Raw genomic sequence first — 24,677 nt, forward strand, 5'->3', positions numbered from 1 at the left:
ATGATCTCATCAGTTAATTGATCTCTTCTTTGTTTTACAAATTACAAGCTACAACACTCTGTCCAAAAGAGTGGCGCTTCTCTGAAACCAAATTTTCAGTCTTCCCTTACAAAGTGTCTGTTATATGCAGGGCACAGAACTAGGTGCTTTAGGGATACCATTCTGATGTTTGCAGCTTAAAGGGTGAGATAAGACTTAAATACTACAGGATAGAAAATGTGCAAGTGCTTTAAGAGAGGTTTGAAGGAAGAGATTGCCTTTTAGATGTGATCAGCATCTTAACAAGGAAGATACAGAAAGTTCTCAATGCAGAATATTGGTGGGTCACATCTTACCTTCTTGTTCCCCTACTTCCCCAAACACCCACACACTCAACTTACCACTGCATCCCTTGAGTTTATTCTATAGAATTCCACAGCCTGCTGTAGACCTGCTGATGTTTTTTATTTTCTTTCTTTGCCTTCAGCTTTCCTGTAATATCAACAGTGCAGCTAATAATTTGCCATAATGTGTGCTTACCAGTTTATTCAAAGTTCTGTATAGGACTTTTGCTAATATCCCGTAATGTACTGCTTGATAGGCATCAGGAAAATTGGTGTATAACAAACAGACCTTTCTTTGACTATAGCTCTGTAAAACTTGTTAAAAAATAACGGTCTTCTTCCAAGTCTGCCATTGAAGATAACAGCTAGTGAAAAAGGTGTGCATCAGTTTAATACATCATCCCCAAAACCTAATCAAGCCTTGCCTGGCAGACTGCTTAAGACTAGTGCCACTCAGGAAGCCTTGAACTTTGTACCCAAAGGATGAGGTCACCCTGTCAAAATCCTAGGAGGAGAAAAGCTGAGGGAGAACAGTCAGTTGGATAGACATCTTTAATTCTGGAAGCTGGCTTGGAAGTCAGTTTTTCATTAGGCTTAATTTGGTTTACATATTGCTACTTTAAACTAAGAGAGAAAAAAGATTATCAGAGTTTGTCAAGAGAGCTGAAAATCTGACATATCTGTTCCTTCCCATCTGCAGGTTTTGGACCACACATGTTCCACCCAATGGGACCACCACCTCCCTTCATGCGAGCTCCAGGACCTATCCACTATCCGTCTCAGGATCCCCAGAGGATGGGGGCTCATGCAGGAAAGCACAGCAGTCCCTAACATCCTGTTACAGGGATTGGTCTCCGAAGAGGAAAGGCGCTTTAGAAATGTAATAAATAAATCTTGGAGTAAATATTTTTTTCCTTTGTAAGTTTCCATGGTAGCATGTAAGATGCTAAAATATGGGCAGACAGAGAGCTGGAACCAAGTTCCTGAGCACGGGGCAAGTGGAGGAGCCCTGATAAATTGATATTAACAAATATGGTCACTAATGTAATAATGTCCTTTGCTTCTTAACCATACAGAAAAAAAGAGGGTCAGGGTGAGTGTGGAGCTTCTGGCAACCTTAAGGAAAGTTGTGATGCTTAATTGTATGTATTTCTTTGTGTGTTTGGGGTTTGACAAACTTTGACCTGGGGTGAAAGCAAACATTTGACAATATTTTTAAAATAATTCTTTTGCTAGTCATTAAGAAGAGTCTTTAAATATTATTTCCCTATTACCCAAGGTCGAACTTTGAAAATCAAACACCCTTAAATACTTTCTTTTATCCTCCTCTTGCTAAAGGAATCTCTTCCAACAAAACAAAACCAACTTCTTTTCAGTCTTCAGAAAGCTCCTGCTAATGCTCTCCCCTCCAGAGTGACCGATCTCTTCACAGAATTTGGGGGCCTGCATTGCAGACTCATGCCTCCTCTCCTGAGGGAGAGGTTATCCTTCCTAACTGTGAAGTGAATGAACCTTTTATTTTGTTTGTCTGGGCGAGCTGTGATTTAGGGAAGGGTCTTTGTTGAACTTGCACCTTCACGTGTTTCTCTTTAACTTTCTGCTGTTGCATAGGAGGCTGTCTATTACTTTTCTCATTATAGAAATGTTGCTTGGATGTAACTGAATTGTAGTCAAGTGAAAAAGGTAAAGAAAATGAGATCTGTTCTCAATTTTAGAATTTTTTTAAAAAGCGATTAAAATGGGCCAGTTTTTCCAAATGTTGTCATGAGCATGCTTCTAATTTTCTGTAGCATTTTCTTCCACCTTTGGTGGCTGGTGTCTTTGGGTGAATGGAAGTGACCCCAAAATTGCCCATCTCTGAAGTGAAATAGTGTAAATAACCCTTTGCATTTATATAGCGCTTTCTTGCTTTTTAAGGCACCTTCAACTCTGCTTGGATTTTATCCTCATGAAACACCACTCTGAGGAAGGTAAGGAAGGGATTCTTTTCCCCATTTTCAAGGTGAAACCTAGGATATACCAATGTGACAGTTATAAAGCCTGTTTACTAATCATTGGCTTCCTCTTTGTCTAAACAGATCTTATGATGGTAGCTGAAAATGGGGTTGTTTCGGAGCGTTGTTGGCTTTTCTCTCCACAGCCTTTGGTTAAATTCTCAGTTGGGTTTCAGGAATGTTGTTGAATGGATGCTATTGTTTGACCTGTAGTTGAGGTTTGCATCTATGCTCGACCCAACACCTTGATTTTTACTGGATATGTACTCAGTAGCAGTACCTGGCAAGACGTATGTCCTTAAAAAAATTAATAGAACTAAAGTCTCTCAAGTATGTATTTCTTTAAAATGGTATGAGGTTTTCATTTAAATAGGTATATTGGATTTTTTTCTGATGAGACTTTTCCCTAGCCCAAGGGAAGAGAAGAAGCTCAGAGCTGAACAAAATGGCCTCCAACACCTAGGCATTACTACATCCAGGAGATAAGCATCTATGCAGTTTGTTGTAGAGGAGATTGAATTTCCTTTCTGAGTTAGCCAGGATACTCATGAAATTCTTCCCTTGAATGTCAGAGGCCCTTAGGTCAGAGAGTCAATAGGACTTGTCCACTGGCATTAAATAGTGAGCTATGCTAGCCAAAGGCAGCACACATTTGCACAAAAGCTAATTGTCTTCCTAGCCCTTCTTCTAGTTACAGTGCTACAGTTAGACTTAAGAACCAATGTCTATTTGATGTCTCAGTCTCTCAGTGAATGAACTTTGCAGCTCTGTCACTTTTTTACGAGGATAACTCAGTACCAGCAGAGGTTACACATGAGTCTTTTTCCCTTTTATCTGTCCCATTCTCCTCTGCCCCTAGCTCCCCAACATATGTCACATGTATTTTAATAATTGTTGCTACTGCATGGGAAAAGAACTGCTGTTTTAAATGCAGAGCTAAGCATAGAACTTCCTGACCTATTGCAGTAAAATGCAGTGAAGGTACAGAAGCTCCCACAAGAATGGATTTCCATTCATGCTTTCTTTTCAGTAGGGCCTGGGAATCACTCTCCCATTTAACTGCAAAGACTGAAATCAAATACTGCTTCTTGCCAGGGAGAAAGGGAGATAAAGTTCACCTGCAGATTTGGCCCATTAAGAAGGTTGATACATCAATGAGAAATTTTCTTTGTCACATGGGCTTAGGTTATTCCATCTCCCATAGTGATCTCACAGCATACTTATGGAAAAATTTTTAAAGCTGCTTTGCTAAAAGAGTAACATCTTTCTTGAGCATTGTGCTACAGTTTTTAAAAATCCACTAAGGCAAGGCTTGGGCTGTCATTGATTAGCCCTTTTTTGTTTAGACTTTAACTTTCTTTCTCTCATTTTCCTACTTTACTACGGCCCATAAGAACCTCAGTTTGAGAGTAGGGTAGGACCCAGAGTATATGGATCTCTCACATCAGAGGTAAATTTGGATTTCACTTATGCAGAATTCAGAATGTGACCCATGGCAGAACTGCTGATATGTGTAACCAGTGTTAGTACAGTATCTCTGTGCCTACTAACGGGCTAATAAAGCAAAGCAATAGGAATATGGAAATTGAAGTCACAGTTCCTCAGACTCGAGAAGGGACCGTACCCAGCCTTGGGCTACTCGGTTGAAACTGGGTCTGTAGCTGAGGAGATCCAGGCCACTTAAGGGCTCTTTGGGGATGAGGGGTATATCCGTTTGGGGGAATGTCTCAGAGATGAGGGGTCCTCCAAATGGCACTGGTGTCCTAGGAAAACAGAATAATATTGTCTGACTTTTGTATGAACCATCACCCATCATTGACAGATGTAGGGGAAGGAGAGGAAGTTTCTCTGGTAATAGAGATGAATTTTGCCAAGTCGTCCATATGCCAAGAGTCTGTGACTGTCACACAGACTACTGGTCAGAAAGAGACTTATTCTAATCCCAGTCTGCCATTAACTCAGTGTGTGACTTTAGACACCTCACTTTCCTTCTCTGGGATTGTCCTATCTGCAGTGGAAGGAATTAGGCTTGCATGATCTCTAAGGTCCTGTTGTCTCCGAGGTGCTTTCCAGCTCTAATATTCTTTGTTCTGCATGCCACCACCCCTTTCAGATAGGACATTCTTTGATTCTAGAGTTTTTCTATGTGCAAAGCTCACTATCCAGATTATCACAGTGTTTTAATTTGTGGTTAAAATAACTGGCAGATGAAGCGTTGGTGTTTCTGGAATGAACTTAGGAGAGATGGAAAAGAAACCTTTCCTGCTTCACATTACTTCTTAGACAAAAATAAACAGAAAACTTGGAGAATAGAAATGTACTATGCACGCAGTCTTTTTCTCTCACTGTTTTTGAACAGGTAGGAAAATTTCCTGATTAGAAACAAAAAAAAAAAAAACTTGACTTTTCATGATGAGTCTACGAATAGCAGGTTTGGATAGCTCATTCTTCCAGAGCCCCACGTTTCTGGCCAAAGACAAATTCTCACCTGATCACATCTAGCTGCAATGGGATTGAGAGCAGAAAACTAGTGCCCAGAAGAAACCCTAGCTTAGAAAGGGAGAGTGTGCTCTGGCCTGTGCTTTTACCTTAAGTGACTGCTGTTTAGAAGAGTGAAGGGCAGTACTTTGCAGACTAGGTGTTCAACATTTGTTGAGGTGAGCAGGTCACATCGTGTGTTGGAGAAACCATCTCACCCATCTTCTATTCCCCTAAAATTTCACAGGAGAATACCACACCATTATACTAGCTTGGGTTTGGTCATGGTGTGTGACATTCTCATAGCTAGAGAAGTGGAAGAAGGAGGGAAGGGGGAGCTGGCACACCTTATTGTCGTAGCTTAAAAGGGCAGAACTGAAACCCAAAGTTACCGTTTCTGTTCCCTTTTCCTCAAACTCTGGCCCATCTTTCTGGGACAGCTCATGCTCAGGAAGCAAAACATCATCCATAGATACGCTACCCAGCACATTCTATGTTATCTATAATTTAAACAAGAACGTATTGCTCTCCTTTATGTATAAGGACCTGTTCTTAGTACTTGAGGAAGATGAATAAGGTGTAGCACTTTGATTATTAGGAGAATGGGCATAAATCAGGACAGTACACGATAAGAGCAAGTGGCAAAGAGAAAATGCCCTGGGTTGGGGGAATCTAGAAACCTTTGATCGGGTTATAGATTTTAGAACTGAAGTATCCTTAGAGGTCATTTAGGACATGGCCCTCATTTTCCATTTCACAGAGGAGGGGGCATTTAACCAAGACCTTGAAGGATGGGCAGGATTTCAGTAGGCATAGGTCACAAGGAAAGTAGAACAAGGGCTCTCCAGATGAAGGGAATGGTGAGTAAAAGCAAGTCAAGAAAGTGCTGGAGGTGTCCCCATGGAATGAGGGACTTTCTAGTTGAATGAATGAAACATGTATTAAGTGCTTACTATGTGCAGGGCACACTGGGGGCACAAATAGAAAAGTTAGCCAGCATTTGCTCTCACAGAGCTCACATTCTGATGGGGGAGAGAAAACACGTGGAAGTTTTCAGCTATAGGACATGCAGAAGTCCCATGGTCTATAAGGTACAACAATGAAGTATGTTTTTTAGTTTGACTAATGTATGCAATGAAGAACAGTGATAATAGGCTAGAATGATTAATGTACTGGAATTTAGAGCTGGAAAGTACATATTTAGATCCAGTCCAACCTCCTTTTTACAAATGTCACAGCTGGAAAACCCCAGACTAGGGCTGAGTTTGGATTTAATCTGAGGCTAGGGTTGAGTCAGTCTGACCAGTTTAGAAAATTATCCTGTGTTTATAATCCGGGGTCTGGCTGGAAATGGCAAATGAAACAACTTCAAGGAATAGGGACATTTTATCCTGTCCTCATTAGGTATTTTCCTGACTTCTCTAAACTACTTGGTTACAGACACCTCCATCCTTACTTGTTGAAGTTCCTGTAGTCTGAGGGACTAGGTGTGTGGTTTAGGTGGTTCAGATAATAGTCCTTGCATCCGTCTTTATAGTCGATGAACTCTTGCCATGGGGACTGGTAACCCTTGGGAATGGCTGTGTGATTAAACTTCTCTGGTGGGATGCCTGTCAGGGGCTTGGAATAGCCTGTGAGGGATAACAGCAGACAGTTGGGAGAGGTTATCTTGAAGACAGAGAAAAGGGGAGTGAGGGACTCCTCTTCCTTTTATTCCCCGCACTGGAGACCAGAGTTCTTGACCTTGCTCTGTCCCCAGCTAGCCCTGTGGTCTCTGTCGAGTTACTTCCCTTCGCTAGCCTTCACACTCCTCATCTTTAAAGTGGAAATCATTATTCCAAAATTTTTTCCCTGCCTGATGATTGACGTGTCCCAAGGGAAGATAATTACCATGTCATATGAAGAGGTCTGTACATCATATACATATATATATCCTATAAACATCAACCTTTAGCCAGTGATGTTTTCACGTGTACTCCCTCCACTGGCACAAATCATAAACTCTCCATGTTAGGTGACTGGCCAAAAGAAATGAATCATCTCTGCTGATGAGCCTTTCTGTACCTTTCCACTCCCATAGCCTTTGAAAGACTTGGGTCCTTTCTCCAAGACAGAAGCATGGGAGGACTCTGACATAGCACTATATAAATGCCAGAGGTCGATGTCTATGTAAATGTGCCCATGTCTGCCTCGATGTAGCTCTTTGGAGATTGCTTAGTCCCTCCCTCCAATAGCTCCACTTAGTTTTGTTCTCCTCATTTTACAGAGAGGAAGTGAAGCCCAGACAGAACAAGAGATTAGCCCGAGGCCTCTCATCAGGGAAGTGGCAGGATTTGAGCCCACAGCCTGTCCCAGAGGCCCGATGCCAGGGGCCAGAGGAACAGTGAGTCACATAATGGGAGGACTCCAGGCCTAAGACAAAAGGTAGAAAGGCTAAATCACAGTCCAGGGGAAGTTACAGACGCAGAGTCACAGTTGGAAGGCAACTCTGCACATCTAGCCCAACCTCCTTCCCTACTATGGGATTTTCTTCAACATCCTTATCCAACCTTTCCTTGGATACCTCCCAGGGAAAAGAAGTTTACAAGGTGAGTCATTCTGCAGTTCTTCTAACTTCCTCGATCCCATCCCATGTCTCCTGGAAGAGATGGCCCAAGCCTCTCCAGTGTGGAAGTGAACAGAGAAGTTATAACTGGTGGGCAAAAGACATATAGCTTCCAAAGAGAACCCAGTCCCTCACTTGTCTCCTACTGAACAGAATGCCTTCTTACCCTGTATCCCCCCTCCCATTTTTTAAATCAGCTTTACCCTTAAGATCTCCCTCTGCTCCAGAGTAAAGTTTCTCTAACATTCACCCTCAAACACCCTCCCTCATGTTACATGTTGTTACATCCCTCCAGCCTACCAGAGAAGTTGCCAACTCACCCGAGGCCAGGGCACTGGGACTAGGAGCCCTTCCTGCGGGTCGTTCCTGATTGCTCATCTGAGACCCAGGTGGTGGGGTAGGGAGGATTTGGATTTCCGTTCTGTAGTTCTCTTTCCCATCTGGGCCACTGGCAGTCTGAGCACAGGACATGACCCCTGAGGGAGCTGGTCAGGCTCCCTCTACTCCCACTCCCTCCCTTAGAGGGTAGCCCTAATTTCCCAGAGCATGTAGTCCTTTCCTCCAGGGACAAGCTCTACTCACAGGCAGCTCTTCTGGTGGTCCTGCTGACGATGTGGTTCCCAGATCACTTCCTCTACCCTGTGAGACTGAGCTCTGTGGCAGAAAGAGACAGGAAGAATTCTGCCTGTTAGGAGCTTCTGACCTTTCTGCAGAGTCCTGTCTTCACCAGCTTAGGTTCCCCAATAAAGTACATTAGGTCTGGGTTTTTTCCTGCCTTTTCCCTTTGCTTCCCTTCTGCCCCCCACAGTGATTGGCCTTATGTGGGAGTCACTGGGTTATCCTTAGGTTATCCAGTCCATCCTCATGCCTTCAGGGAGTTTTACCCCATCTTCTCTGAATTTAGCTCACCATGGTAGGCCTTAGACAAGTCCACTTGCCCTATGCAAGGATCATAGACTTTTAGCTGGAAGATGTCAACTGATAGAATCCCTTCATTATGTGAATGAGGGAACTGAATCAAGAGAGAAGTTATCTTGCCAAAGGTCACGCAGTCATATAAGTCACTAAACCATGATTTGAATTTAAGTGTTCTGATTCCAAATCCAGCATTCTTCCCATTCTTCCGTACTGCTTCCTCCGTCACCCCTCTCCAAGGAGTCATGGAGTTGACCCTTGGTTCTAGGAGGTTATGCCAATGGTGTCCAAGCTCTGACAAGTCTTATAAAGCTGGAAAGGTTTGAGTGCAGACCCAACAACCAACAGTATCTCTCATCTGAGGACCAACTCAACTAAGTGCAAAGAGGCTCATTCCCAGAGGGTTGGCCACAAGGTGATGAGAAGACCATCTACTAAAGTATAGAGTTGTGATCGATGCTGATGTAAAGAGTACCCACACCAGAGAAATCACAGACCTTTGAATTAGAAGTAAGTAAAGATAAGGACACCAAAAATAAACGGAAACCAAGGGAAGCATTAAGGCATCCCAAGGAGAAAAGGGAACAGGTCTTAGTGAAGAGAAGAGCAGGGCAATAATCTTCAGCCTTCACAAAGAGGGGCTTTTCCCCAATACACAGTGCCTGGTGCATAGTGAGTGTTTAATAAATGTTGGTTGATTTGATTTGACTAACCCCACATCCCAGTCCTCTTCCCCTTTACAGGTAAAAGTCTTCACACTGAGCTAAGAAAAAAGGCAGATCACCTCTCACCCCCACTACGCATCTCTGTAAGCCCTTTAAGGTTTGCAAAGTCGGCCTTCTAAAGGATGGATGATCCACAGACTATTTCCATTCTACAGATACTGGAAGACCCAAGTAAATTCAAGACCACCCAGCTAATAAATGGCAGAGCTAGAATTTTAAACCTACTCTCTTGACTAATTCCAGGTCTCCTTCCACTTTGAAATGAAAGTCTAGGAAACTCCTGATATAATGGGTACAAACGGAAGAGAGGCTAGTGGGGTCCCACTCACCTGTGTCTGCTTGCCTGCATATTCAAAGGTGAACTTCTGTACTCTCTTCTGTCTCTTTTGGAACAGGAGGGAGCCCTTGTTAGAACGGAAGGACAGCTCCTCCACCATGAGGTCCTGAGGAGTGCTCACCTTCTTGCCCAGGTCCAGAGAGGGGACTGTTAGAAGAAAACCAAAACTCTGCTCTCTTTTGTTTACCATAGACTGACCCACCGTCATGTCACCTGGTGCTCCTTATGACCAAGTGCAATGATTAGGCAGGAAGCAGAGCTCAGTCTGAGATCAGTGTCAGGATTATATCTGGCCAGGGTTAGGACTCACTGTGAGTCTTGGGGTCATAACTTTGTCCTTAGAATTATATTTTTTATGTCAAAGGTACTGCCCCAACATCATTAAAACAAGTAACCTTTCACTTGACACCAGACTATGACCAAGGAAACTACCCCTCAGAAGTCTGTATTGGGGGCTGACTCCTCCAAAAGAAGAAGACTTGTTCCTTGGCTTAAGAATAGAAGATTCCTAATGACAGGAACTGTATTATGGAGATATTCAGGGTAGTTCCTGACACAGGAAAAGATACAATTAAAAAAAAAACTTCTGGTGACTTCAGCCTCATTTTTAGGGAACTCATTCAGGTCTAAGAGTTGCTGCAGAGGACAGGACAGGACAAGATTTGCCAGCTATGTGGTTCCAAGATTTAGTTCTAGAACAAGGGTTGGGGGGACATTCTGGGATGGGTCTTACCATCGTGCCCTTACCTGGTCCCATGAAATCTTGTGCTTTGGCCATTGTTAGTGGCTTCTGCTCCTGGAGGACCTCTGAGGGAAGAATCCTACAGGCAGAGTCAGGAATTTGGAGACTAGCTCAGTCTCTTCCATTGCCCCTTACTGCTTCATCACTTGCTTTCCCACCCTCTTCTGGCTTAAGAATTCTCCAGACTAAGCCCCAGTCCTCTCTTTAGCTCACTCACCAAGGAAGGAATATATCAAGGAATGCTTTACACACAACAGGCATTTAGTAAATATTTGTAGGATTAATCAAATGAATGTCTAAGAGCTAGTTAATTTTCCAGGATTCCTAGCCCCAGTGACTGAGACTGAGCTATTTTCCACCGCCAAAATTCATGTTTAGGCTTATGGCCTTCCTTGGTCTTTGTTGATTATGTTCCTAATCTGGGAAGAGAGCTCTTTATCCTGGGAGAGAAGTGGTCTAACACCCTGTGAAGAAAATAGTGGCTTGGAGAGATGAAATGGGCATCCTGTTAAATTATTCTTTTCAGCATGTTGGGGAAAACGGTTATTACTATTATAGTCTAATAGAAAAAACACTGGGCCCAAGCCCAAACTAACTGATTTAACTCCAAAGTTAAGATCTGGGTTGAAATCTTGGCCATTCACTAGCCCCCTGACCATGGGCAAGTCTCTTCATCCCTCTGAGTGGAGAAAGGAATGGTAATAATAGTAACTGACATTTATATGGCACTTTAACCTTTGCATAGTCTGCTTTACATACTTTTACAGATGAGGGATCAGAGAGATTAAGTGACTGGCCTCAAGGCTGTAATTCTGAATTGTCGAGTAGCAGGTAGCATTTGATCTTCCTGTCCCATAAGTCTAGTGCTCTGTTCACTACACTTCATTATTAGGCCATACCCATACTCTCCATTGACTGGAAGACTGCCTAATTGAAGGATGGTATACCTGACACCGTAAGCAGAAGGAATATGTTACAGCCACAGTGATCACCTGGGATACTCTGGGAACAAAGTACGTGGGGGAGGGTGGGGACTTAAGCCCGAGAAGACCCTGGATAATACCCAACCTGGACTCAGTTATCTTTAATTTAAACTCTTAATTACCTGCAACCTTAGTCTTGATATTTCTGATACTACTCATTTCCCTTGAGAATAAACCCTATTTTGGTCTGGAGTGCGTTGAGGTGGCCAAAGAAGAAAACAAGCAAGGTTCAGTTAACCCAGGCCAGGGCCTGGTAGCAGAAGCAGAATAACAAGGTTTGGAAGGTCTCTGAACTGAGGGAGCCAAGTAGGCGAACAGACCAGGAAATTCAGAGGCTTGTTTTCTTGAGCCAGAAGTTACAGGTTGGTGAGGTCTAGAATAGAGTAAGGGTCAGTTCTCAGAGGAAACAGGTCTTCAGAGTATCAGCAACATGGGACAATCCCTTATGTGCCCCGGGGGCCTTTTCCCAGCCTGGTGAAAGTAACCATAATCAGATGTGTTAGTCATCGTGGCTGAGCCTCCTGGGATGGAGGTAGAAGGACAGCATCCAGGTTCTGGGCAGTGAGGAGGGAAGACATGGGCCAGAGGGTCTTCTCATCTGCCAGCGCCTCACAGACGTAACAGGATTGTCCAGGTTCTGAACCACTAACTCGGGCTACATAAACTAGCTGCTTGTGTCTAGGGATACCAGACCCAAAACATTCGCTGTCTCCAAGTTTCTGGGACCCAAGAAAGTAGTGCTGGCTGCTAAAGGTGGGTTTGATACTCATTTTATGTTTTGTCATTCCCTGCCTTCATCCCCATCTTCCGCACCCTGTTCTGGTTCTCGTCTCCTACCTCCATCTGTTCCCATATCAAACTACTCTCCACCTGCCTCATACAACATGGCTGTTCAATAAATGGTGAGGTTTCCCATCCCATTGAAGGAGAAAACTAAAGCACAGGGTTATCTATTCACTTTGTCCATGCCCCAAGAAACCAAGGCAGGAACCAAACCAGTTCTCTCTAGCCCCCTAGGGGAACCAAACCACTACTTTCTCCCAGTTACTCCACCAAGTTCCATGCCCCTTTCCTCTTCCCCCTTTTTCCCCTTCTCTCAGTCCCAGCCCTGTGTTATGTTTCCCAAGGCATACATCCCTAAACAACCTCATTTTCTCCAATCATTTCCGTATACCCTACATTATTTTTTTCTATTTTTAAGGGAGTCCAGGTCTCATTTATTCCAGTAACTCATTTTGTAGCTTTTCCTATCATCTAAGCCAGAGACAAAGTCCACACTCATTACACCCTCTGTCAAGCTGTTATCCTTTACCCTGCTTTAAGGTAAGAGTAAGGGCTCCCTAAATATAGAAATTTCTCCCATCCTCATCCCCTGGAGCCCCTGGTACCTGAATGGGTGGACACACGTCTGGCTGGGGACTGTTCAGGGCCCCAAGTTTCTGTGCAAAAGGATGACCAGGTCCCAGTAAACAGACTTTGATGTGTATGTCCCTCTGCTGGCTCAAGGGTTCAGCTGACACTGTGAAGTTATATTTGCATATGTCACAGTCTTATTTCGGGCTGCGACATGAGCTGGAGCCAGCTGCTAAAAGTATTAGGAAGGCGTTGAGGGAGACAGGTGGCTCATCTGTACAGGCCCCTGGGAGCAGTCAGGAACATGGTCACTTCACAGCCCTACAGGCTCCCAGAATGATCAGAGAGACATGCACGCGCGCACACACACGCATACGCATGCCGTCTTTGGCAGAGCAAGGTTAAAGACGCTCCCTAGGCAGAGTTGTTGGTGCCAGATAAAAAATATTGAGAAAAGGTGAGTTGTAGGTTGAGATTGTGTGGAGTCCTCCCCACTTACTAAGGAGACAGCATATATGTGTCTTAATGCCTTTATGCATTATCTAGACAAAAATAAAGTTGTCAAAGAGTCATGGATGATAAGAGCTGGAAGGGACCTTAGAGATCATCTTGCCCAACTGTCTGTTTTTGGACACAGGGAGGAAGAGACCTGCCCAAAGTGATGGCTGTCACAACATTCCCCTTGTGACCCATGACACAGGCAGCCTATGTCAAAGGAACAGTTTTTCCTGTGAGCTAATCTGATTAGATTCCACAGGTAGTACTTACTACTCCTAGGATGGAGAATGGGAACTAGAGAGGCAGCGTAGCTTAGTGGAAAGTATCCCCTATTTGGTCAAAGGACCTAGGCCCAGATTGTGCTTTGGACTCTCACTGTATCAACTTAGACAAGTTATGTAACATATTAGGGCCTCAGTTTCTTAATCTATAAAAAAAAGTTGATGATATGATTTCTAAGCCCCTTTCCAACTCATGTGTTCAAATACACTCCATTCCATTTAGACTTTTGTCATTTGACCCATATCAGTCCATGAAATAATCTTGTGTTAAGTGAACAAATTTATTGTTACAGTTATCCCTTTCACATCTCGACTTTCCCTATCACAGCTTCAATATATTGTGGGTCAGCATAAGAAATTATGTAGGAATTTTGGGGGAGTTTTGCAGAAGCTGCAGATGACACAGAAAAAATTTAGAAACTCAGAAATACATAACATCTGTTGTATAATATAAACCCAAATTTTACAATAAGGGGCACTAAAAAACCCATAAAAGAAAAAAAAATTCACATTTCCCTGGGTCAAAGGGAGGACCAAAATACCTGGATTTTCCAGATTACGGGGTCCTAACCTCCACAATGTAGGAAGGATAACTTTCTGTCCAGTTTTAGTAGTAGATCATTTGAGTAACTAACCACTAGCAGTCTTTTCTAGATACCCTGTCACCCCTAGGGAAATTTAATTCCTGAAACAATAGAACTGAGATCCAAGCTCAAGGGATCACAAAGAAGCAGTCACCCCTGTGAGTATGAGAAGCTAGCTGGTCAGCCCATGGTTCTTCTCCATCCCACTACTGCCTTACCCATATGTGCACACCTCAGATGAGGTACAGATGTTACTAGGAGTGGGTTGTCTTTTATAACCTGTTACAATTGGATGACCCCAACAGAAGATGTGTGGTGAAAGTGTAACCCTGTGCACTGAGGTTGCATCAGCATGGCCCTTATGTGTATTTTGAAAACAAAGTGAAAAATTATTTTGATTATCTGTGGCCTAGGATTATCCGTGCTTCTGTCACCCCATATCACCAAGCATGGCACACACGTGTAGATGTATATGCCTCTGCCCCAGTAGGTTGGCCCCTGTGAGCAAACCCTGGGTAACAAGAGACCTGACGTGAAGAATCCATACCTGAACCTTAGGCCATGTTGGTCCAGATCTGAATCCTAAGGCACCAATTCCTCCTTCCAAAATTAGCCATTCCACTTGTGTCCTCAGACAAGTTCTGAAAGAGAAGTTACCATAGGCCTTGCCGCTTCCAGACCCTCTACAAACCTCTCTTCCTTTGAAGTTTGGACCATCCAGTAATATCACTGCCCAGATCCTTGTTCCTGTCACCTACTAATCAACAGGCTCACCCACTCTCCCTCCTCAGTGAGTTCAGCATGGGTTCAACTCAGTGTGTTGCAGATGAGTTCAAACAGGACTTTTAATTTCAAGTCCTGTTCTCACCCCTCACACCTTTCAGTGTTCATAGTGCTCGACCTTCCAATTCATCCACATCCTCGATTCAGTTTGGCAAACATTTATTAAATGTGTACTGTGTTCAAGGGCTGGGTTTAAAACAACAAAACAAAGCAGCTTCAGCTTCAAAGAAGCTTATATTCTACTGGTGGCATACAGCATATAAACAAAGGCAAAGAGTAAATACGAATTATAAATACAGAAGTAATTTCACGGAGAATAATAACAACTGAGGAATAAGACAAGTTCTCGTGAAGCAGGGGTACCCGTGCTGTGCTTTAAAGAAAGGTAGGGAGTGCCTTCTCCCAGACATGGGAGACCACCCGAACAGTGGCTTAGAGGTGGGGAGACCGCAGTTAGCAAGCTGGTTGGAGTGCAAGAAGAGAAAAAGATATGAAATACGACAAGAAAGGTAGATGAGAATCAGATTAGGAAGGGCTTTAAATGGCAGGCCAAGAATTTTGTGATTTATCCTAGCAGAAATAGGGAGCCATTGAAAATTTGTAAGTAAGGAGATGGCATGATTAGTTCTGAATTTCCATGACATGTCTCTACCACAGTCACTTATAGAGCCTGTCACTCCTTGAACCGCAGTATCACTTAAAACCATTCCACCTCCAAGGTCTTGTACACTGAAATTCTATGCTCTGATCACACCCTTCCACTTCTCCGTAATTCCTCCTCCCAGTCCATGGCTCATACTTGACACCTTTCATAATCTTTAATCCCTTGCACTCTTGTCCTTTAGTTTTCATGCCCTGATAATTGTCAACCCAGGGTCACCTTCACTATTTGCATACTGAGCTACTGAAGTCATGAAACCATACAGATGGGTTTACTAGAGATTCATACTATCTAGCCTTACCAGTGCGTGGTGATCCTTTTATTCATCTCTGACTGACATATACCACACTGCCATGAAGGTTATTCCAAATCTTCTGTTTCCTCAATCCTCCAACTCGCCTGTAACCAAAAAGATGACCTTATCACCTACTTCACTGATAAATAAGGCAATCTGATGTGATCTTCCTCATCTTTCCTCTTCCACATCACACGCACGCACGTACGCACGCACGCACGTACGCCCTTGACCCCTCACTTTCAGGAGTGTGCTGAGAGTTCCCTCTTCTCCCCTTTTCATCTCACATTGCTCATACTTCCCCACCTATCTTTTCTTTCACCCTCATCTCGCATGAAGAGGTGGCCTTCTTGACAAGGCCAACCTCTCTATACATGCACAAGTGATTCCATTCCATCCCATGTCTCCCCCATCCTCAAAACCCTTACTTGATCCTAGCTAGCTATCATCCCATATCTCTGTTCACTTTGAAAAGGCTGTCTACCAAAGGTAACTCCATTCCCTTTCCTCTCACTCTCTTAATTCTACAGTCTGACTTTATCATTCAGCTAAAATTGCTCTCTCCAAAGGTACCAATGATCTCTTAATTGCCAAATCTGATGGGCTCTTCCCAGTCCTCATCCTTGTCCTGGTTGCAGCCTTTGACACTGTCACTCACTCTTCCCAATACTCTCTCCATTTCTGGATTTTCATGATACTTCCCATTCCTCATTCTCCTCTCCTTGTCTCAACACTCTTTAGCTTCCTTTGCTGGATCTTCATCCAAGTCATAACCAGGGGCATCCCCCAAGATCTGTCCTGACACCTCCTCTCCTCCCTCTATACAATTTCATTTGGTGAGCTTATCAGCTCCCATGGATTCCGTTATCTCGGTTATCCAACTCTGATCTCTCTCCTGATCTCTAATCTCAAATCTCCAACTTCTGTTGGACATCTCAAACCAGAAGTCCCATAGACACCTTAAACTCCATATGTCCAAAACTGGACTCGTTATCTTTCCCTCCTCTTCCCTCCTCTCTCCCCAGCCCAAACCCTGACAGCTCTGCTCTTCCTAACCTGCCTGTTATTGTCAAGTACACCATCATTCTCCCAGTCAGTTACCCAGGCTCACAATCTAGGTGTCATCCCTGACTCCTCACTCTTCCATTCACCCATGTCCAATCTGTTGCCAAGTCCTATCATTCCACCTTCACACCATCTCTTATATACTTTCCTTTCTCTCTTCTGAAACTGCCACCACCTTTATGTCAGGCATTCATCATCTCACACCTGGACTGTTGCAATAGTGTGCTGGTGGATCTCCCTGCCTCACATTCCCACTCCAGTCCATCCTCCATTCAACTCTCAAAGTGATACTCCTACTGACCATGTCACTCTTCTATTTAATAAACTCCAGCAGCTCCTTATTAACTCCAGGAGCAAATAGAAAATCATCGCTTTGGCTTTTACATCTTCCTAATGTGGCCCATTCCTACTTTTCCAGGCTTACATCTTATTCCTTTCCATGTACTTTGTAGTCCAGTGACAATGGCTTCCTTCTTGTTCCTCATACAGGAGGACACTCTTATCTCCTATTTCATCCATCCAACACTTGAAGATCTCTAGTGAGGGAATATCCACTAGTGCCTGAGGCAGCCCATTATAGTTTTAGATAATTCTAATCATTAAGTAGCTTTTCCTTACATCAGGCTTAAATCTATCTCTCTGTTTCTTCCACCCACTGGAAGCCCAAGTTCTTTCCTCTGACGCTAAGCAGAATGAATCTAAGCCTTCTTGTACGACAAGTACTTGAAAGCAGCTAGCATGTGCCACCTAAGTTTTCTGGAGGTTAAAGATCATCATTTTCATTTAATTGAATGATATTATAAATTTACTATTAAACATCAATACAACTCATTTCATATTTCCATTAACTTCATTGCATAAAATAAACTTTTCAGTCAGTCCATCTAAGTATCCATCTGGATTCTTTGTCTTTTACTTTTTATTCACTTTTCTCCTACGTGGCCCTAATCAGTGTGTACTGTTTTTCTGGTTCTTATTTTTTCAATTTTCATTACTACATAAAGGTCCTTTCCTATCTTATATTCCTCAGTTTTGTTTATCTCAGTTACATTATACAATTCCATTACACTAATGTTGTCACCATTTATTTAACCATTTTCCTGTTGTTAGTTTTCTGAGTTAATTTCCATTTTTATGCCATATAATGCTACTATGAAAATACTTTAACCGAAGGCTCTTTTTTCTTGTTTTTGATAACACTTCCAAAAACAAGGTATGCTTATTTTTGTAACTTTCACTGTGTGCTGCTAGTAGAATGCCCTCCAAAAAGATCCTACAAGTTTGCAATTCAACCAGCAATGAATGAATGTACTATTTCTCCACAACCCCACCAGCACTGCTTCATTCCTTTTAATTATTTTTGCCAATCTGACGGTTATGAAATGGTACTTCCAACTTGTTTTAATTGGCATCTCATTACTAGTGAGAGTGAGCATTTTAAGTGGTTATTAACAATTTGTTTCCTTTTTTGAAGATATTCAGCATATATTTTTAACCATTTGTCCACTGTGGACTGGAAGTCACCTTTGTGAATTTTTAACGATTCCATATGTATATTCTAGATATCAAAATTTTATGTCATATTTTACATAAACATTTCCTGAATCATTTTTCTTATTTTAAAGTATTATTATACAAATATTATATATTTAATCCCATCAAGCACATCCATCTTGTTCCAAATATTCTTTCCATTTCATGAATAGGAAAAAGTCCTCTAACCATCACATTTAAGAGAAATACATTATTCCATTTTCTCCCTTTTTAAGTGTTTTTTTTTTAATATGTAGTTCTGTTATTCTGCCAGAATTCACTAAGGTATATATATTCGTAAGACATGGGTCTAAATCCATTCCATCCAAATTTCTACCAGTTTTCCCAACTACATTTGTTAAATAATGGATCTTTTCCCTAGTACTTTTGTAGATTTATCAAACAATCTTTTGTACACATTTGGCTGGCTATCTGGCATATCTATTCTATTTCTTTTTTCTCCCTTTTCCCCATACCAAATGGCTTTGATAACAGCTGCTTTGAAATATGTGCCACCTTTGCTGGAAGGTTTTTTAGTGACCTTTTCACTATTTTCTGAACCTTCCCCAATCACTGAGTCCCCCAGCTCGAGTCACCAAACCTATTAAACTTCTTGTTTCCTGAGCTTGCTTGGTTTTCTGGGTTCAGAAATTTGTTCTACTTCATCCTTTATTACACTTCCCATTCCATGGTCATAATCATCGAATGCTGGACTCTTACATAAGCTTCCTGTTCCTCTTCTGATTTTTCCCTCCATCTCCACACACTTGCAGACCATAAGAGTAGGTTTTCCAGTGTTTATTTACAAGGGAAAAGAATATACACACTTTGAAATAATACACCAAAATAAGAGGCATATGGAAGAAAATGACTTAGTCCCAGACAGGGTGGCCCTTAAACTTACTAAGTGATTCTGTACAGCTACAGATCCAGAGCCCCATTTTGGCCCATGACCCTCTTCATCTCAGGCTCCCCATTTCAGGACAGATGGTTCTGCTGTGGTCCCAAAAGAACACCTCCACACTAAAGCCAAGACTGAGGCAATCAAGCCTGACTGACGCCCCAACTACAAAGAATCTGGTTCAGGGAAGGAGATGCATAAAATCAAGGCCAGGAAGTTACAAAAATTTCCAATTGCTTTCCTTCCTTCTCATCTGATTGATGAAGAGCAGCCTAACCCTTAAGAGGAGAATCTTAGGAGACCCTGACATAAGATCCCATGTCAGTATCCCAAGGAAATCTATATTTCCACAACCCAACATTCCCTAAATTCCTGAAATTTCAAGGGCTCCAGATCCCAGCATTCTAACCATTCCCAGGACCTGCATGATATCTGGTGAAACACAGCAAGTCATCACACTTCTGAGTCTAGATATGCCAGAAAATACCAGGATTTTAGTCTCAGGGAAATGACATCAACTCCTCCCCAGGAGGGAGTGTCCTGACCTTCCAGACCTTCCACCAGGTAGGCTGGAACCATACTGGATTTACCTGCCTGGCTTTGGGGACCACTGATGCCCAAATCCCCCACCCTGTTCCATCCTCCCCCTCTTTTTAGTGACACTAAGTTGAAACCAAAAATAAAAAAGTTGAAGCCACCCTCTGGTGGCAATTCCTTGCTTCCAGAACCTCATACATATAAAATTTGAGGCATGAAAGGGTTTAAATCCCTTAGTTTACAGATGGGGAAGCCAAGGTCCAAAGAATTCATAGGGTCTACCCAAGGTCACACAGTTAATGGAACCAGAACCAAGATTTCTTAATTCTGTCTAGGGCTTTTTACATTTCACCAAAATGTTAAGGTCAGGTAAGGGGGGCACCTCTGGTTTTACCTCAAGGGCCAGTAAGTTTATGCTCCCAAGACCCATCTCTCTCCATGCCTTTAGTCACACTGTTGGTGGCCAAAAGTGTCCAAGTAAGACGACATACATCAATACCTCCTTCAACTCCCACACGCCTCTCTGACCTGGACTGAGCCCAAAAGAGCTACAGTTCTTCCACCAGCCCTCCTGGACCCTGGGAATCTAGCAAAAACATAGATGGAAAGGTGAGTTTTCCAGATGCAGCTGTTAATTACTCAGGAAGTGGCTAGGATAATGCAGGTATTTATTTATTGAGGGGGAGAGGGTAAAATGTGACAAGCTTAGATGATGGGCAGCCTTAAAATGGGTAGGGAAGGGGCCAGAAGGGGTGGGAGGAGAGTCACAGTTGGGAAGACAGGAGATTGGAGAGAACCAGAAAAGAGCCATATTTCCACCTCCTACCTCTGAGGCAACTTGACCTCATCCTTGAGGAGTCCCACATAATCCTTCCCTCCTCAGAGTCTTAGGCAAGGATGAGGTCCCGCAATTACTCCATCCCCAAAGATCAGGCCCAGGGAGTCTGTGCCCTGGGTAAGAACGTGGCTCCCCAGCTTAAAGACTAGGAAAGCCCTTGCTGCAATACATTCTCAATGCCTCTCCCTGCCTCCTGCTACTTGTCCTCTCTGAGGTATCCTGGCTCCAATGACCTAGCATGCCTGGGGATTTCCAAAGCCTCCTCATTCCTGCTTTCTCAGGAGGCTTTTGGGAGACCAGTTTCCCCATGTGCTGGGTCACCTCCAGGCAAGATGTTCTATAGTGCACCCATTCATCAGTCCACCTCTTCATAAGCTTCTGCCCCTCAGCAAAGTACCTGACCTCCTTCCCCAGCAGGCCCTACTCGTATATTCTTAGCCTCCATCACTGACATGCCACCACCACAGACTGGGAGAACCCTGCAGTAGCCAGTCTATACCCCCAGGAGGGGCCATGGGCCTGAGTTTTCAAACTAACTGCTTCCTACCCTTCTAGGGCTCAGGGACATACTGCTGGCACAGAGCACTAGAATTGAGGGGCATTTGGCCCTGTGGGTGTGGAAGATAAACATGGCTGAGGTGATTGAGGTCAGATCTCCAGAGAGACAATCCCCAGGTGAACGCTTCTCCCCAAAAGTGCAGGAATCGGAGGCAGATTCCTCCTCAAGGAGACAGAATTTTCACCAAGGGCAGGAGACAGGAGCTCAGAGAGAGCAGAATGACACCTGAGGGAGAAAAGACCCAAAGCAGAAGTGAAGGACTTTCCTACTTATCTCTAGTTGCCTGCCCACAGTACTGCCAATACACCCTGATCTAATACTAAAGCCTAATATGTCCCTTCACCCTCTGCCCCCACTCACCTACCCAAGGAGATTTGAGTACAGGCAAAACACTGGGGAGACTCTTTGCCCAGTTAAGACTTTCTTCTTTTTCCCAGGATGGAATAATGGGTATTCAGATGAGGAGTGGGGAGGGGAGTGGGTTGGAGACACCCCCCCCCCACCGGGGACATTCCCTGGTTTCATCCAAGAATCTTCAACTCTCATACTTTGGGTATAAACTGCAGCGTTGGGAGGGGAAGTTTGTAAATGATTTTCTTATACTGAGTGTGCATTCTCTTGGGGAACCATACAACATCTGGAACGGGTGGGTAGGGGTTTGCTGAACCCACCAAACAGTGCCCAGAGGAGTACCACCATTCCTCTCAGTTTAGGAGTTTCCTTCTTCCTGATTCCTGCTCCCAATGTTTTTCATTTGTCTGCCCCAGCTCCAGAGCCAAGAGGGCAGATTGGCACCTAAAGGACTAGCAGAAGCTAAGCTGCCTTTAAAGGTCACCATGGTAAAAATAGAGGATAGGGTCATGGAGGGGATGGAAAACACCTGACACTGGCCAAGGATTATCCTGCCAAGCTGACTGGAGCCAGGTTGGACTGGCAGAGCCACAGTCATTGGACCCTGTCTTCCCGGGGAGGGACAGGCCCATTTTATACTTGACTCTTTTGTCTCCTACATTGTCCCCCATTCTTCACACCTCCATGGTTCTGAGACCAGAGAGGAAGCAGGATGGTGGGGTGTGGACACTGAATCTCAGTCTTTGGTCCCAAAGAGTCACAAGTTGGTTTTGGGGAGCACTAGGTGAGAATTGATTCTTCCACTAGGTGGCAGAAGTGGTGGAAAAGAAACAAAAAAATTGGTTCTCCAACATTGGGGGTAATGGGTGCTGAGTCAGGACACTCCTCTCCAAAGGGGAGATTGAGGAAGTGGAGGACTCTCACAAGTCAGCTGTTCAGAGCTGTCCTCTGCCTCTTCGTGGGAAAGTGTCAGAAGGTGCAGTTATCCCTACAGGCTGAAATCTCCCACCCAAGCCCCCCACCACACCCCCAAGCATTTCTTCCTTTCTCCACCCCCAGCCTAGGTGGATCTTAGGATGTACACGAGGTCTCTGAAGGGAGGCTGCCTCTCTTGAACCGAAGGCTGCCCCCATTCCAGCCCCGGGGGCAAATGTTGTAGCCACGGATACTGGGGGACTTGACCCCTGAGTCCTCAGAGTCGAGGGATACATCAGAGTCTGTAGGTGAGCGGCTGGTGTAGGGCTTGGCAGGTGAACGAACCTGTGGACTAGGTGAGGCCAAGGGGCTCCTGAAGGCTAAGGGTCGGGTATTGCCTGGGCTCCTGGGGCTGGAGCAAGAGCTGCTGGCCGGCAGGAAGGGCCGGGGGCTGTCCCCAAAGGGTGCTTGGGAAGAGGTCTGGGGGCTCTTCAGGATGGGGGAGAAGGTGCCACCAGGCAGGGAGGACAGGCGATGGCCATCTCCCAGGGGGCTCTTCAGGGGAGGACAGGGGCTGCCTAGCCCTCTGGGGCTGGCAGGAGGTAGGGCCTGGGTGGCTGAAAGGGGCCTCAGCCATTCTGCCCCTGGAGATTTGGGGGAGGACGAGGTCTTTCGGCGGGCAGCATTGATGATGTTCCTGGCCACCAGGGCCTGCATCTGGCGACTGTTGCCCCTGGGCTCAGCCTGCATCGGGGACAAGGAGCGCTCGCTCCAGGAGGGGGACATGGGCGGAGGTGGAGGAGGACTGCTTGTGGTGACCATCTGGAAGAACTCTGAAGGGCCACGCCCCACCCAGCCATCCAGGCTGCTGGCTGGCCTTGGTGAGCTGGGGGTCTCAGAAGGGGAAGAGGGGCGACATTCCCATCTTTCCTGGGGAGAAAGCAAAGGGAGCACAAGCAAGCGTTAGTGTTATTTCTCTCTGGGATCTGGTCTGGGACTCTTTAGAACCTCTGGGCCGTACGATAAATCTGGCTGTAAAGTTTACCAGACTTGTCTTGGTGAATCTTCCCCCACCCCATCTCTGGGAGTTTGTCCTCTGACTCTATTGCAGAACCATTCACCATTCAGGTTGTAACCTTACAGATTATCTAATCCAACCCTTTCATTTCACAGGTGGTAATACTGAGGTCTGGGCAGCTAGGTGGTGCAGTGGACAGAGTAACAGACCTGGAGTCGGGAAGACACCTTTTCCTGAGTTCAAATTCAGTGTCAGACACTAAGTAACTGTGTGACCCTGGGCAAGTCATTGAAATCCTGTTTGCCTCAATTTCCTCATCTGTAAAATGATCTGGAGAAGGAAAATGGTAGATCACTCCAGTATCTTTGCCAAAAAAAAAAAACCCACGAAGACTGAAACAACTTAAAAAAAAAGAGGCCCAAGCAAGATCACTTGCCCAAGGTCACACAGCACATTGTTGATAGACCCAGGTCTGGTATTTCCAACCCAAAGTACTCTACAAACTGGCCATTCATCCCAAGCACCCCATCTCACTAATGTCACAGTCCCGTGACCTCCCCAGTAGTGAAGGTGTCACCTAATAAAAGCTTCAGGTCTAATTTGGCATAGCAGAAAAAAACACTGAATTTGGAGTCAAACATGGGTTTTTAAAGTCAGGGGAAAGGAAGGAGATGAGAAAGGTGGTATGGGAATAGCTGACCTGATGAATATATATATCCCAGATTATGCCCACCAAATTCCTCTAGGCTTTAGCAAACGTTGGGGAGGACTGGATGTTTGGAGTAACTGATTTTTTCTGAGGTTAAAGGAGGGTGCAGCAGTGACCCAAGACCCTGGACACTGCCCAGTGATTTCAGCTTCCTACCTCCGAAAGAAATCAGGCACTCTCTCCCTCCCTGCCCACATCCTATCCTACACATCACACACACACACACACACACACACACACACACACACACACACACACACACACACACACACACACACCCTCCCCCAGTTTCCACTGACATCATTTAGAGAGGAGGAAGGAGATAGAACATTTTCCATCTGTTTGAGGACAGTTTTATCCTTTCCTGCAGAACTCCTGCCTGGCCCTCCCCTATTGACCCAGTCCCCTGAGCCCTAGGGGAAGATGGGAAAGGAGGAGCAGACCCTGGACTACACGGTCTGTCCTTTTGGAAGCAAATGGGCTCAGGATGGGATCATAATAGAGCTGGAAAGGACCCCTTTAGTTCAACCTAATTTTACAGATGTGGAAACAGGTCCTGAAAGGCAAATCATTTGTCCAGGTTACAAAAGTGGTAAGTAGGAAGACTGTAACTCAGATCCTTTGATTTTCAATCCAGTGCTTGCACAACGATATAGTTGCAAGGGAAAAGGTGTATGTTTATCAACTTTGGAGA

At 44.4% G+C, this 24,677-nt stretch overlaps 3 protein-coding genes across 8 annotated transcripts in view; 1 reads left to right on the plus strand and 2 right to left on the minus strand.

Annotated features, from left to right (window-relative positions):
• Positions 1 to 9,260, plus strand: part of RBM22 (RNA binding motif protein 22) — a 29,751-nt gene extending 20,491 nt beyond the window's left edge. The window contains exons 11-14 of one of the 4 annotated variants that reach the window (XR_011971945.1): positions 1,024 to 1,203; positions 2,241 to 2,293; positions 7,062 to 7,383; positions 9,059 to 9,260. Coding sequence is in view for 1 of the 4 variants with exons in the window: in XM_072630713.1 (XP_072486814.1) it covers positions 1,024 to 1,154 (131 nt within the window). In the remaining 3 variants the exon portion in view is untranslated. Of the gene's footprint in view, positions 1 to 1,023; positions 2,081 to 2,240; positions 2,294 to 2,401; positions 2,639 to 7,061; positions 7,658 to 9,058 lie in introns of those variants that run through there. The other 3 variants (XR_011971944.1, XR_011971946.1, XM_072630713.1) reach the window with 3 other exon arrangements.
• On the minus strand, positions 3,813 to 10,242 carry MYOZ3 (myozenin 3). Of its 2 annotated transcripts, XM_072630715.1 has the most exons (6): positions 10,125 to 10,242; positions 9,370 to 9,524; positions 7,983 to 8,054; positions 7,721 to 7,856; positions 6,252 to 6,426; positions 3,813 to 4,080 (listed from the first exon to the last, which is right to left on the minus strand). In XM_072630715.1, the coding sequence occupies exons 1-6, from the start codon at positions 10,153 to 10,155 to the stop codon at positions 3,909 to 3,911; spliced, it is 741 nt and encodes a 246-aa protein (XP_072486816.1). In that variant the 5' UTR covers positions 10,156 to 10,242; the 3' UTR covers positions 3,813 to 3,908. The 2 variants fall into 2 exon arrangements, with proteins under 2 accessions (XP_072486816.1, XP_072486815.1); XM_072630714.1 differs by lacking the exon at positions 10,125 to 10,242 and having other exon boundaries at positions 9,370 to 9,681.
• An 8,696-nt stretch (positions 10,243 to 18,938) lies between these two features.
• Positions 18,939 to 24,677, minus strand: part of SYNPO (synaptopodin) — a 66,455-nt gene continuing 60,716 nt past the window's right edge. For both annotated transcript variants that reach the window (XM_072630710.1, XM_072630711.1), the window contains one exon: positions 18,939 to 23,186. In XM_072630710.1, coding sequence (XP_072486811.1) covers positions 22,413 to 23,186 — 774 coding nt within the window. In that variant the 3' untranslated portion in view covers positions 18,939 to 22,412. The remainder of the gene's footprint in view (positions 23,187 to 24,677) is intronic.

Source organism: Notamacropus eugenii, chromosome 1 (genome assembly GCF_028372415.1).
Source record: "Notamacropus eugenii isolate mMacEug1 chromosome 1, mMacEug1.pri_v2, whole genome shotgun sequence".
Classification (NCBI taxonomy): domain Eukaryota; kingdom Metazoa; phylum Chordata; class Mammalia; order Diprotodontia; family Macropodidae; genus Notamacropus; species Notamacropus eugenii.